Source organism: Zophobas morio, unplaced genomic scaffold (genome assembly GCF_036711695.1).
Source record: "Zophobas morio isolate AGI-343-1 ecotype UQ-CSIRO unplaced genomic scaffold, CSIRO_AGI_Zmor_V1 ptg000058l, whole genome shotgun sequence".
NCBI classification, from domain to species: Eukaryota; Metazoa; Arthropoda; class Insecta; order Coleoptera; family Tenebrionidae; genus Zophobas; species Zophobas morio.
Genome location: NW_026972163.1, coordinates 1014841 through 1029276, shown reverse-complemented (window position 1 = coordinate 1029276; position 14436 = coordinate 1014841). Strand labels below are relative to the sequence as shown.

The following is a 14436-nucleotide window of genomic DNA, read 5'->3' as shown; positions in this document are numbered from 1 at the left end:
GAAATTATTTGAAAATAAAAATACGCGCGTTACATAAAAAAATCTCAAAGTTAAATTTGAGAATTTTTCAAAGCTGTATTTGTCCGACGGTACTACTTTAGGGGCGAGGGAATTTGTGTTGAAATATATAATTAAAATATGAAGTGGCTGAGATAAATTAGTTACGCCAAAATCCACTTGCGAGTCAACACACTTTAATTATTATTATTGATGTCCAAGACATTATTTAGATTTAGGATTATTGGTGTCAAGGTAGAGTATGTAAGACTTATCTGTGTTGACAAGGTGTTGCACCCACTTCTATGTGGTTCTGATGTCAACATTTTATAATATCGCTGTTGATGTTAGTGCTACACCCTTTCAAATCGACTGCGATAATGTGAATGGATTATGAAGAACTTGGACAAGATCGGCTGTATAAATAACATAAAGAAGAGGTCCCGGAACGAATCCTTGCCAAATTCTGCTAAAGACGTTCGCGTCTTGTCAAAAGCTTTGTAAAACCGAAATAAACAACATTGACGAAGTTCAGTAGAAACTGCATTACTTTTAGTTACGATTGTTTATAATGCATTCCAACACTTTTCCAACGATGGACTAATCGGATGGCGATTTCCAGCAAGTTTATTGGCTTTTTGAAAAATGGGCACTATTTAGAGATTGTTGCATAAGCAAACTCAAGGCACAGTATAGATATCAATCAGTAGAGACCACTCGCTATTTTTACTGACCCGTTTTCATGGGTGGTCGTTTGCCTTGTGACCGTATGAGGGCGTGGAACGCAAGGTACTTCTCTTTCTTACACATTGGGACATTGAACTGCGGTACTTTGGTTATCTAGTGACTTTAATGTGAAATATTTGAAATTTGGCAGTTTAGTTGCATTGGTTTTAAGGCTGTTCTTCCGGTGTAATTATTATTGCACTTTAAGTGTAATTTTAACAGAGACATTTTAAAAAGCGTTGTTCACGTTTTCATAGGACCATTGTTTACTGTTTAATTTTTTTGTAAAAAAAATAAATGTACATATATTAGCGTTTTCTAATAACGTTGAATTTTACAACCATTTACAGCCATCATGAAAAAGAAATTAATGAAATGTAAAATCGTAATCAGAGAAGCGGGTCACATCTAAATTTCAACACGGCATCTCTGTTATAGGGCGCTTAATTAATTATTTATTATAATAGACTAAGATCAACTAGTTACACAATGTTATTGTTATTACACTATTTTTAAGTCATTTCCAAAAATTCATTTGCACAAAGTGTAGTAAATTGTGTACACCAATCAATTTTAAAATGAAGCGTTTGTGATCCTTTTTAAATTGGGTGGCGACATCTAGAAATATTATGGGCAACGACCACCGACGACGGCTTAAAACTCGGGTCAGAAAGATCAAAGGCGCCGACACGAGTTGTCCATACTGATTGATCTCTATACTGTGCTCAATAGATATATAGATAGAATAAAAAAATAGTCTTTCAAAATAGCAGCACAGCTACATATTGGATTTCTTCCTGAATGAAATCAACATTTGATAGATGCATTCGGAGTTGTGAGATCTTAAACACAACTTAATGGTCCTACCTAGTATAAATTCGCAAAAGTGCCATCGAAAATTTTCGTAATGTTTCCATTTTCTTTTATCAAAATACCATAACTACGGGGATGAGGCTTTTTAACAGATCCGTCAAACATATCGCGGATACAAGGACAATATTTTTATCGTCAGGAAGCTGAATTTCATAGATTACTTCGGTCTATCCATGTTTTTTAATCGAAATAGTGAATGTCCTTGAGACATAATGTAATAGTGACATCTCATGTAAGTGTGATTTGAAAACTTCCCATTTTTACTTCCCGAGCGTAAGCAAAGGAAGTATTGTAATCGAGTCCGTCGGCCGACTCTCTACTTTTACGTTTTCTCGATCTTTCATGACCCCTAGAATACGAAGAAATAGGTCTCCCATTTCCGTCTGTCTGTCCGTCTGTCCGTCCGTCTGTCCGTCTGTCCGTCTGTCTGCCGTCCCGGATTTTTCTTTCTCAGTATCGTGCACGAACAACGTCTCTCCGTCAGTTTCAACCCAATGATTTCTTAACAAACGGCAATTAGTGATCGATTTCATCAAATTTCTTATGCTGCATTGGGCGTAAAGGTTGACTTGTGTGTTTGCAAAAATCGTGATTTGATTTTTCAATCAAACTAGTAAATTTTGAACCGGAGATCAGATCGGGATTGGAAGAAATAATTTGAAATGGAACGTTGTTCTATAGCTAGTTGGTTCAGAAACCAATTGAAACAAGTAAGAATCCCTCAACAAATCCGACAGAAACTGAGATGAAGTCTAAGGATACTAACGATGATAAATGCTATCTTAAGTCCCGCATATTAAAGTCACCGAAAAGGAATCAGGTAACTCAAGACTAAGCCACGTTTCACTAACTAAAACAAATGAAGGCTTATTGACTTGAACAGAAGCTGCGAATTCATTAAACTTTGAATATAAGGAAGCAATGTTGCAGTACAAAAGAAGCAGAGGGTACAATACCTTCCGTGAATTTGGAAAGATTAATAAGTTTTTGTATCGTTACACCAGTAAATTGCAACTTTTGTATAGAACATAATCCTTTTTAAGTTTCCTTTGCACCTTTAAACAAGGATTTCGTACATTTGAGTGATAAGGTAATGAAAAGATCTAATGTAATGTAATCTAATGTGTGTAATTAATATTTAGAAGGTCGATTATTTCTTCTATGTATTTGCAGGCAATGATTAAAAATCCGATTCATCTACGTTTTATAAATTTAATCAAATCGGAAAATTCCAGGACAAAAAGAGGGTCAGCTATTTTACATTACATAAACTATTAAGCATTGATTCCAAGTGTCTGTCAGGCTTTCGGTGGAAACCCATGGTCCAGTCCTTTTAAGGACTTCATTAAAAGTTTTCAATGCTAAAAGTAGTTAGATAGTTTGCTTACAAAGAAATGTGGGAAGAGATAAGGGTAAATTATAAGAAGACAGCGGAAGAAAGAAGAGAATTTTACGAAGTAAGAGGTCTAACGGCAGAAGAAGTAGAGAGAAAAAGGATAGAGGGAGCAGAGCCCAGGAAGGAAATTTTAAATCTAGATGAAGAGTTACAAAGAAAAGAGCAAAGGAAAAAAATAGCAGAGTCCAGATATAATCCAAAATATGGAGAAATAATAGGAGGTCTAAAATTACCGGAGTATCTAATAAGAGGGAGAAAGAATGAAGACATAAAGACAATAGCCAGATTTAGGGTGGGAAATGAAGAAGGAGAAAACTGTTACTGGAAAGAGGAAGAGGAGAGAAGATGCGGATTATGCAGGGAATTTCCGGAGACGATTGAACACTGGCTAAAGGATTGTGAAGAGTTACGGGAAGTCGAGAAAGATAGGAATGAGCTATTGAACGAAACAGGTGATGGTCTGGAATGGATGAAAATGATATTAGAAAAGAAACGAAAATAAGGAAGCATTTCGAGAAAGAATATTAGTTTAAGTTAAAATATGTTTAATTGATATATATTTGTACATATATAGATATATTAAGGGAAAAATGTAAACCGGACTTCTTTCAAGTCCCGAATGGGAAAGAAATAAACAGTTACATACATACATAGTTTGCTTACAAATCGATCCCCGCAAGTGCTAGCTTTTGTTTTTAGGTGTCCCATGAAAACGTTTAATTTTTTTTTTTTTGAGGTAGATTTGTTCAAAATGGTGGGGTTGAGACCAGAAGTAAAAAATATACGGCAATTTGTGTCATCAAATTATTAACTAATTCTTAAAGTTATTTCTTGTTTATATAACGTTTCTTTTAGTACACATAGATATAGAATGCTCTTGCAAATATTTTTTGCTTAGAAGTATGAGTTTTAAATGCTTGGTAGTTTGAAATTTTAAAAGTAATAACATTTTTGGTAGATCTGATTTTTTACATTATGTATATTAAATTATACCTATTATATCCTCTAAATCATGTCTTTGTCTTAGGTTTCATTAGCTTTACAGATTCTTTCACAGTTGTTAAACATTGCACTGGTACTGAAACATTTAGGTACTTACCAGATATGAAATCTTTGCTGCTGCAGTCGCAGAAAAACGTGTGCACGAGGAATATAACAAAGGTAATTTCTCCAGTAACACAAATAATACAAAATACATATTTGTCAATTTGTGTATAAGACCCCCCCCCCCCGTTCATTCTCATATGAAAGTTTATATTAAAATGTTTAACACAATGTGAAAATGAAAAACTTCAAGCTAAATCGTATACTTTTAGTTTGATATGTTCACCAAAAAAAAAAAATACTTATATATTTGGGAAAAAATAATTGGTACAAAATTACTGAGAAATTATTGTTTATTGTTGTTGAGTCGCTAAAATAAATATATACATAACAATATCAAAGAATGTGCAATAGCTTCTAAATATGACTTTGTACTACAGAGTGATCAAACTATTTAAAATTATCTAGATTTGTTACATTTTGTTAAATTCTTTAGAGCTATTCTTTGGTGCACAAACAGAAGTCTAAAATCCGTATGGCAAACAATACTTCACCAATATGTAATCCCTTTGTGAAATCACCTAAAATAAAAGAAACATTGTAAACTCCAAACGCCAGTCATTTATTAGTTTGCTAAAAAGAATACAAAACAATATAAAGTACTTTAAATAGTACTGTCTAATTTAAGCAAAATCTTCAATATGAAGATGGAACTATTTTATTATATGCATATCTATCTTAAAAGAAAACAGATATGTAGTGATCAAAGATGTTAATATACAGTAGTTTAAGCAATTGCAACCAGATGACGTAGGTAATAGCAACTTTTTCACACAGTCAATTAATTGTTTTGTGACGTATAAGTAATACATTGTATTTTGTACTAAGTTTGTATAAATAAATAATTAACATACAACATAGATACAACCTTTTTATTAATTACATTGCGTTACAATGGTAAAACTCTCTTTTGGATATAAAAGTGTTGTGGCAATATTTAGAAAACAAATAATATATTAGAACAATAAAATATATTCATGTTTGAAAAACACCCTAACGGCAGGAAAATACTTTGATCACCCTGTATAATTAAAATTATAATACTTAAGTGTTAATATCAGTCCGTTGGGGAATAGTCCTTATTCTGATGATTCAAGAATAAACAAATTTGTTTAAATGTAGGTCTTTCGGTGTCATCTCTTTTCCAACATTGACACATCAGTTCATAAATCTCTGTTGAGCAAATTGGAGGTTTGCATAAAAGAACCTGAAATTAAAATTACGTTTATTTTAAAAATAGGCTTTATTGAAGATTATACTTACTTGTAGTTCGCCCCCATAGTACATGTGTTCGGCATTTTGAATAACTTTTTCATTAGATAATTTATTAAAAGGTCGTTCACATGCAAAACTGAGAATCTCCCATAATGTGACGGCAAAAGCCCATACACTACTTGAGCACGAATATCGATCCTACAACAGTGGAAATTATTAAAAATACCATTAATAAATTATTTTAATGCATACAAGAAGAATGCTCTCCCACGGTAGCCAACGTATAGGAGCAGGTGGTCGACCTCCAATTTCAGCGTAATCTTTCCTATATTGAGCTTTACACATAGCTACATCCGCTATTTTCACTATATATCTTCTTCCGACGAGGCAATTTCTAAGTGAATAAAATAATAAATAAGAAATACTTCCCCTGGATGTAATAATACACATCATTTACCTAGCGGCCAAGTCTTTGTGAACTACGTGTTTATTCTCTAGGTATTTCATCCCGGAAGCTATTTGGGTTGCCATGTAAATGAGATTATCCACACTGAAAGTACGAAAGTATTAAAATTTTCAAAAATTACATTACAGTAACAAAAAGTAATATTTATTACAAGTGCCGAAATAAGTGATGTTATGTTCCTTTTATCAAAAGAGGTTCTCACTTTAAAATCTTGATCTATATTTTGTCACCGGAGGCCTTTTTGCTCTATACACTTAATAAATTTAATGAAGCTTTATTTATAAATAATAGAATGACATATTTTGAAATGTTATAACTCAATTTTACGCCTTGCTAAATGTTTTCAGTGGTACTTACTTACACTCTGAGGCAAATCGTCGTTTTTAAATTTGAAGTGATAAGATTTTTGTTTTTACTTCCTGAGCGTAAGCCAGGGAAGTATAGTAATCGGGTACATCGGACGAATGGCTATTTTTATGTTTTCTCAACGTTTCATGAGTGTGCTGTAGCTGCTTAGGTTGCGGTGCTAGCAGGTGACTAATTTCTGCTTTCCAAGCATTCGAATACGATTTGCACTGGTGAGTTCGAATCTCATTCTCATCTTCGTTACATCTTTTTTTTTTTAAATCAAATCAACAACAGTTCACTTCGCAAATTAAAACCACTTACGATTTAGTTCTATTATTTTTGCAAATATTGGGATAATAATTATATTGATCATGTGGTATAAAATCTAGGGCCGACGAAAAGATTTTGTATATCACACATACGGTAGGTGAGCTTGTCTATAATTTGTCCTGGAACTTGTTCGTTTAGTAAAATCACTTACAGGACTGGTGATATAAATAACTTTGTTTAAAGGTGCTGTAACGAAAGGTAAGAACACAATACAAGAATACATTCGTACAGATATGGACATTTCAGAATGAAGCAGTTACACTCCTATTGCTCATCTTTTTAATGCGCGGTTATTACGTTTTGCAGGTCTCAGATTGTTCTTCTTTCTCATTTTAAATGCATCTTAATTTTTGTTTATGTTGTCTCAATCTCTGTGGTTTAATTTCCGAAATTTGTTAGTTACAGCACTAACAATGAGTTAAAAAAGTATAAAATTTTCAAATGTCTAAGAGAAGCAAAAGGAAGCAAATTTAAGTAAAATCGATAGTATCCCTCGTTACATGAATAATTTCTGCACTGGTGACAAGACCCAATTAAAAGTGGATAGATACATTATAGGGTATCTTACAATTAGGTCAGCAAAGGCTTGTTTTATAATGAATTCACAAGATATTTCTGTGACATTTAAAACAGTCCGCTAAAAACCGTGGTGCGAAGTTATATAGTACGTCCGCAAGGTCTGGAATAAAGTTAGGTTTTACATGGGTTGTAGTCTAATAGAAAAAAGCTACATCTATTTGTCTTGTATTTTTACTTCCTGGGCGCAAGCGAAAGAAGTATTGTAATAGGGTCCATCTGACGAATCGCTGATTTCAGGTTTTCTCGACGTCTTATGACCTCTGGACTCTGGAGTACGAAAAAGTCTCCCGTTTCCGTCTGTCTGCCGTTTGTCTGTCTGTTAATTTTTTGTCTAATGACAGATAATCTCCGAAACTAATGGATCTAATGTTGTAAAATTTTATACGTTTATTAGGACTATCGTGCAGACGGTAAAACGTTAACCAAAATTGCCTAAGCATCCTCACCAACAATGGGATGACGTCATCTTCAAAATTGGCAATAGTAACTATTATTTAAATTTTATAAAACAATCTACTCTTTTACTTGTGGTTTATGAATCCGAGTTGAGTTTCCACCCTAGACATACAGATTTTTGGAAAAAAATCAAAATTGTACAACATTTTACAATTTAGTTTTGAAATTATAAAATCGAATGGTATAAATCTTAGGCATAGGAAATAGTTAATCAAAAATTATCACTTTAAATCTCACAGTAATGTCGCTAAATCTTACAACGTAAAATATTTTTTGCAAAGAGAGTTTCGAAAACAAACGACGTACACATACGACAGCTTAGCTAATGAAGCACATTTTTTTTACACATTATCAAATTGTAAAATTTTTACTCCTTTTGTTAGTGCCATTCGTTACACACAGAGAGATGTGATCGCTTGTGCAAGGGTGATGTCGGCGTTTTGATGTTTGTTGATCACGGACCCTAGCATTACTCAACGCTTTGTTTATAAAGAAATAAATAAACATGAAACTGTCTACCTACCCAAAATGAACTGAATAAAGTACGAATGTAAAATAGAGTATCTGGACAAGAAGTCGAATGGCGAACGATTTTTTTTATAAATAATTCATTTGGAGCTCGGTTTCGCAGAGGGATACAAGCATAATAAATCAGGATTGTGTGACGTCCGTAAATGTTTTGCAGTAACACTATTTTTTTATGTTGATTTTACGTTATATAATTACTTGTTATTACAGGGTAGAAATTTGGTTTGACATGTCGTAATATAGTCTACAAGTTACGATTTGGTTCAAACGTTCTGAATCAACTGAGAAGAATTTGTCGAAATAAGTATTCAGTCTAGAAAAATAAAAATAAAATATGGGTAAAATCTAAATGTAAAACTGTCTAAAACAATCGTCGCCGTTTTCGATGGCATTTATAAACTTTAGTTTTCAATGTTTTAAAGTATTCGAAATGAAAGCGGAATGACACGGCATTCTTCACGATACGGGGTTTAAAATTCGTAACATTTCATTTTCAGCATTTATGAGTTGCACTGCAGCAGTGTAAACTTTTTATTTATTAATGGATATGGTGAAATCAGACTTTTAAAATCACAATTTCCGACTAATTTAAATCAATAAAAGTGACAAGTTAATATAAATGATATCTCCATCTATCAATACAAAATCTAAAATCGAGATTTTACAGTTTGTATTGTGCATATAAGCTTCAATGTATAAGATAGAGAAACCTCTATTAGCATTATTTTGCCAACCTCTGATTATCAATTCAAATGTTATGTTAGCCATCAGGACGATCTGACCATCTGGTATCAGCAATCACTTACCTTACGGGTTGATCGGTCGAGGACCGAACAGTTCCATTTCTATTGACGAGAAACTGCAGATATTGAGCTAGATCTCCCATTTCACCGTATTCAATGACGGTCCAGGGCGGCTGTTCGGCCGTACAAACTCCCAGAACTTTACAAATATTCGGATCAGATAAGCTGGCTAGAAAGCGGACTTCTCGAAGTGATTCCATTGAACCTGTCGCAGCATCACTTTTCGCTCTTTCCGGACTTGGTGTTCGGACAGCCACTAAACGACATACGCCCGGAATTATGTCTTCTAAACCTTCCGTTTCACAAAGTGTAATCTACAAAATGTTATGACACATTATAGAATTTACTCTGGCCTACAGTTTTATTTTTACGGAGAAGGGAAAAGCAATAAAATGTTTCCTTCCCTCTATTAAATTTATTGTTTTTGTTCTTTCCCTTTGCTACAGATGTATTACATCAATAATGCAAAGCGTTTAAGTAACTATCGTTAATGATACAAGGTGTTTCATTCTATGATAGTGATAAAATAAAGTAGTAAAGTATAATATCTCATTTTATCGCTTTTGTCCAAGTTATGCCTTAAAAAAAATGATTCTATACTTTATCCTGCCACTGAATCTAACACGTCATTTTGAAAAGAACAAAAAAATATGTTTGCATGCAATTGTATAAACAGTAAATTATTGTACCATTTTGGAAACTACGTAGGTACTTAATAGTAAAAATAATCACTAGTCTTTAGGCAGGATAAATATATTTTATATAATAATCATTTTGATGCATACATTTTTTAAATTAAATTTTAGCTTTAAGGCAACAGTATGTATCATTAAAAACAAGTTTTTGAGTATGGTATTATTCAAAGAATACTACGTATATTAAGGAAAAAAGGCAAAATATAAACAATCAATCTTGGGCTTTAATTTTTTCTTAATATATATGTACAATTTTAATAACACGATACTCAAAAACATGTCTTACATGGTAATTTCTCGTAGAAAAATAAGGATTTTACAATTAAGCTCCGCCCCTCGGCTTACGACGAATAAAAAGGAATCATCAGAATTGAGATAGGGCGGGTGGGCGGGGCTTGTATTTAGCCTTTTTTTTCTTAATATACATAGTCACCTTTTCATTTCAAACTTATCACATGGTTAAAATGTATTTTGCAAGGAAATATGGATTTTGAAAACATAGGGCGGAATCTAATTGCAAAATCGATATTTCCTTATACAAATTTTCCATTTTAAACATATTTTAAGTTTCATGTTGGGAAAAGAAGTCTACACATATTAAAACAAAAAGGCAAAATGTAAGCCCTCCCACCCGCCCTATCTCAATTGTGATGATGTTTTTGATTCGCCGTATACCAAGGGGACAGAGCTTAACTACAAAATACTTATTTCTTTACAAGGAATTAAAAACATGTTTTTGAGTATCGTATTGTTCAAAGAATCCTATGTACATTAAGAAAAAAAGGTAGATATATTTATAACAATATGATATTAATTTGCCTGTATTAAAAGAAAAGAAACAAGGTTAAAACTGGACCAGTTGTTCAGAAAAAAAAAAACATTATTTGGAGAGCAGTTCCCTCGCCATTGAAATGTGTTCAATTCTACACGTGTGTTGGAAGTATTCTTACAAGCAGTTGCATTTAGTTAGTTTATATGTAATTCAACCCTATCATAACGTACCTCTGTTTTAAAATTTTACTTGCTTTTGAAATAATAGAAAGGAGTATATGAACACTTTTTGAGAAATGAGACAACAAGAGGCTGTCTGTACGGACGGATGGACGAAAACAGGGAAATGAAACTTTTACATTCCACAAGCTATGAAATTCCAAGAAAATATGAAATTAGATATCCGAATAACTGATCCTAATACAATATTTCCCTCAGCTGCGCTTGGGATGTAAAAATTAAAGATATATAGATACATATATTTTTTTCTTCACTAATTACAACTTAATGATTGCGTAATTAAACAGGCACTAACACTTATTTTAAAACAGAAATCTCAAAATATAAACGTTAACGAATTAGCTTACTTTAGAGACACAAATATGTGATTAAAATCTTCTAAATTTTCAGTTGATCCACTCATTGACAGTAACTCAATCACGGATAAATCCTCATCATACCGAAAAATATTAATTCACTGTCAGGGTAAAGAAAGTCGACCAGGGGACAGGAGTTGTGTTAGACAGTTTGTCGTTATCAAATTTCAAAAATTTCGAAGATATAAAAATTTTCTTTCAGCAACTTGAAACAACTGTAGGTATCTACTTATTAGTCATTTCCTAAAAGTTGTTGGACGATATTTGATTTTTCAAACCTACTGACCATTGACCTTTGAATCGGGATTTAGTAATTGATGTTTCCGTTTAGCCAACATATTTTTGATATATCCTTCACAATTATTCCCCTCGAATTTTCATTTTGTTACTTTGTCTCGGGAATTGGTGAGGAGACTTGGAGGACTAGATCCGTAAGTATAAACTACTTTCATGCCTGATCTGTTGAAAACTTTTCTCGTCACTTAGGTCACTGACGGCTTAAGTACAAGTATGGCCACAATTGTTTTCTTTGTAAGTAAGCAGAAGCACAGAAATCGATTTCCTAAACCTTTTGCATTTATCAAAGACATCGGCGCAAATATTTGACTCAATCGGATTGGAGAATTTTTCAGATATCAACCAATGGAATTATGCTTTCATGGAAATGATTTGCACCGTGCATGTTTTCTGGAAATCATCACCGTTCATGCTTTCCAGAAATATATGGATATTTTTTCAGAACTGGGTGGTCATCCAGTTTATTTCTGTTTGTTTAAAAAAAAAAAAGAAAAATGCAACAAGAGTGGTCGAGTAATCACATTATTGAATTGATAACAAATTTTCCAAAAAACAACTGCGGAATTTAATTGAACCTTTTAGAACTGATCGGAAGAAACTTTTCTTGATAGACGGAGAAGTCAATAATTGTCTTTATCAATACAACCCTATTGATATGGCGGTTTTGTAAATACTACTATCACCAGCACATAATTTTTCAATCTTCATCCAAAAATAAGGTTCGGAATTTATGGTTTGAGGCTTTTTTCAAATACACTCGAGAGATGTAGAAAAGTTTTAGGAAACATTGTACTGAATCTATTTCGACTGAGTGGAAAAAACACATGGGACATTTATCGTTTTAAAACGTAAATATCTCCATTCCTTATTTCATTGGAGGATCCTGATTCAGAATCATAATTTGAAAATGATGACAATGACGGCTCAGGTTAGTAGAAAGAAAAAATGAATGCTGAGTTTGAATAGTAGGAAGAATTAAATTATTAGCAAGGGAAAATAACTAAAATTATTAATATTTAAAAAGTACAAAGGCAAGATTTACTTTTGAATAGTAGATTTACCAGAACACCCATGAAGAAAAAAATGCTTGACTCTTGTGAAAATACACTAAAAAATTATGGATTTTTTTGTCAATTCCTAAAACCTTTAGTTAATAAGAGTCGCCAAATTTTGCTTTATTTAAAATTGAAATTGTGTTCTCCTGTTCGGGCAATGTACAGAATTTTTTGCAACTGAAATACACCTAGCATTAATTTTGCAACAGTATGCCTTCTAATAATACTTATAATAATGATTAGTTATCAGTTATTAATTATTATATTCGTTCTTCATTTAAAAAATAATTTCTAAATTTTGTATAAATATGTATTCAGTAAAGTTGTCAAGTTTTCAATATTAACTAATTAATTAGATAAATAATAATGTTCTTGATGACGTTTAAGTTGGCAATAGTGGTTACGTTTCTGACACAATTCAAACCTTAAATACCCCAAATCGACATAAACAATGTCAGTTTTTCTCAAGAAATTTTAATGGATGTACTTACTAATGTTGATTACCAACCAAGTTACTAGATTTCTATGACGTTCTAAAAAGGTCGTGACTGCATTATATGTAAACAACAAGTATATTGTACTGGTCGATTTTTTAAATTTGTGCTTTAATTAGCCATCACGTTTACGTCAGTAGTTTCAGGGACATGACCAAGTAGAACAGACATTTAAAAATCAGCCGATATACAGGGTGTTTTTTTTTATTTGATGTAACACTTGTAACTTTTGTATGTTTGAACATAGGTCCTTTGTTCTTTGGACAAATTTGTATCGTACTAGAAGATCTTTTTGATGGTAAACATATTATTTAATTTTCACTTTCGGTAACACTGGAAATAACATTAACTTTATATTTTTAATTAGAACACCACGTATATTTTTTAGTAAATGAAACGGTTACATTTTTTACCACGAAAGATCAAAACAACCACTATTTAAATTTTTTTTTGATCGACAAAAGCCAGTATTAAATAAAATACAGTCCACTTCAAACGAGAATTTAATTTTTTAATATTCGGAATGTTTTTTTTTGTAAACGTCCAAAATATGTAGTAGAACCGGCAAAGAATTAATTTTGAATACAACAACAAGTATACAAGTATTTCTCTCGACAAATTTTCAAAAAATAATGTTTTCATTTTGTTCGATATACATTTCCGCACGTCTGTGAATCCCATGTGTGGCATTGTTTTGCTATAAACTATGGGTTTAATGTTGTGAAATCTTTCTTAAGCATTGTTTCAAGAGATCTTTCTCCATTCATCAAAGTAAATATTATTTTTGATGAAACCCCAAAGGAAATAAATCAATGGAATTCAAATCAGGTGATCTTGGAGGTCATCTTATTATCTTACTATTCCCCATCCAACTATAGATTTTAATTAATATATAATAATATCATTTATTGATGGTTCATGGTAACCAATTACAACACAGGAAGATATAATTTAACCAATTTTTGAATTAAACAATTTTTTTTAAGTATTGCGGCAGATGTTCCTACAAAATCCAAATCTTTGCGTAAATAAGTTAGTTTATATAGCCGACAGTGGATAGAATTTAAACCATACGAGGTCCTATGAAATGGAATATTTAAAAGATGGAAAGATCTACCGCAACGATTAGGAACATGTAGATAAAACATTTGAAGAACTGTAGAACAATCAATAACGGATGATAACACTTTATAAATAAACAGATAATTAAAATAGATAGTTTTGATATATTTTACTAAATAATTTTTTAATTATTGTTTTTAGAATATTGGTTCTACTGGATTTTTTGTAGTCTAAAAAGCAAGCTCTCCGTTTATAAAAAATATACCAAACGTTCCATTTCAGAAATGAAATTGGGTCATTACCGGTTCTATCGGAATTGATAATAAGAGGGTCTGCTCACCATCAAACAGATATTTTAAAATGAGACAAATCTGCTCAGAGAACTATAAGTTTATCTTTAAAAACAAAAAAGTTACAGGGGTTGTATCAAATAAAAAAGACACTCTGTATATTCAGGACAACTCCATATTTATAATTAATAGTTATGAATCAGTTTATTTTGACAATCGAATTATTGGCTAACGTTATTTGTGAAAAATAAGTATTTCTTTGATTCTCTGGATTTATTAGTTTTTTATAGTGTCAGTATGTAACAATAACAAAAGTGAAGATAATTATTCATTCTTTATTGTTACCTTATTATTA

The 14436-nt window shown here is 32.0% G+C and overlaps 1 protein-coding gene across 1 annotated transcript in view; it reads right to left on the bottom strand.

Moving 5' to 3' along the window:
• Positions 1-4407: 4407 nt before the first annotated feature.
• Positions 4408-14436, bottom strand: part of LOC135143264 (discoidin domain-containing receptor 2-like) — a 200038-nt gene continuing 190009 nt past the window's right edge. Inside the window, exons 13-17 of the mRNA XM_064075137.1 lie at positions 8825-9135; positions 5769-5861; positions 5564-5705; positions 5360-5509; positions 4408-5303 (exon numbers count right to left, since the gene is read on the bottom strand). Of these exons, the coding sequence (XP_063931207.1) occupies positions 5154-5303; positions 5360-5509; positions 5564-5705; positions 5769-5861; positions 8825-9135 (846 nt within the window). The 3' untranslated portion in view covers positions 4408-5153. The remainder of the gene's footprint in view (positions 5304-5359; positions 5510-5563; positions 5706-5768; positions 5862-8824; positions 9136-14436) is intronic.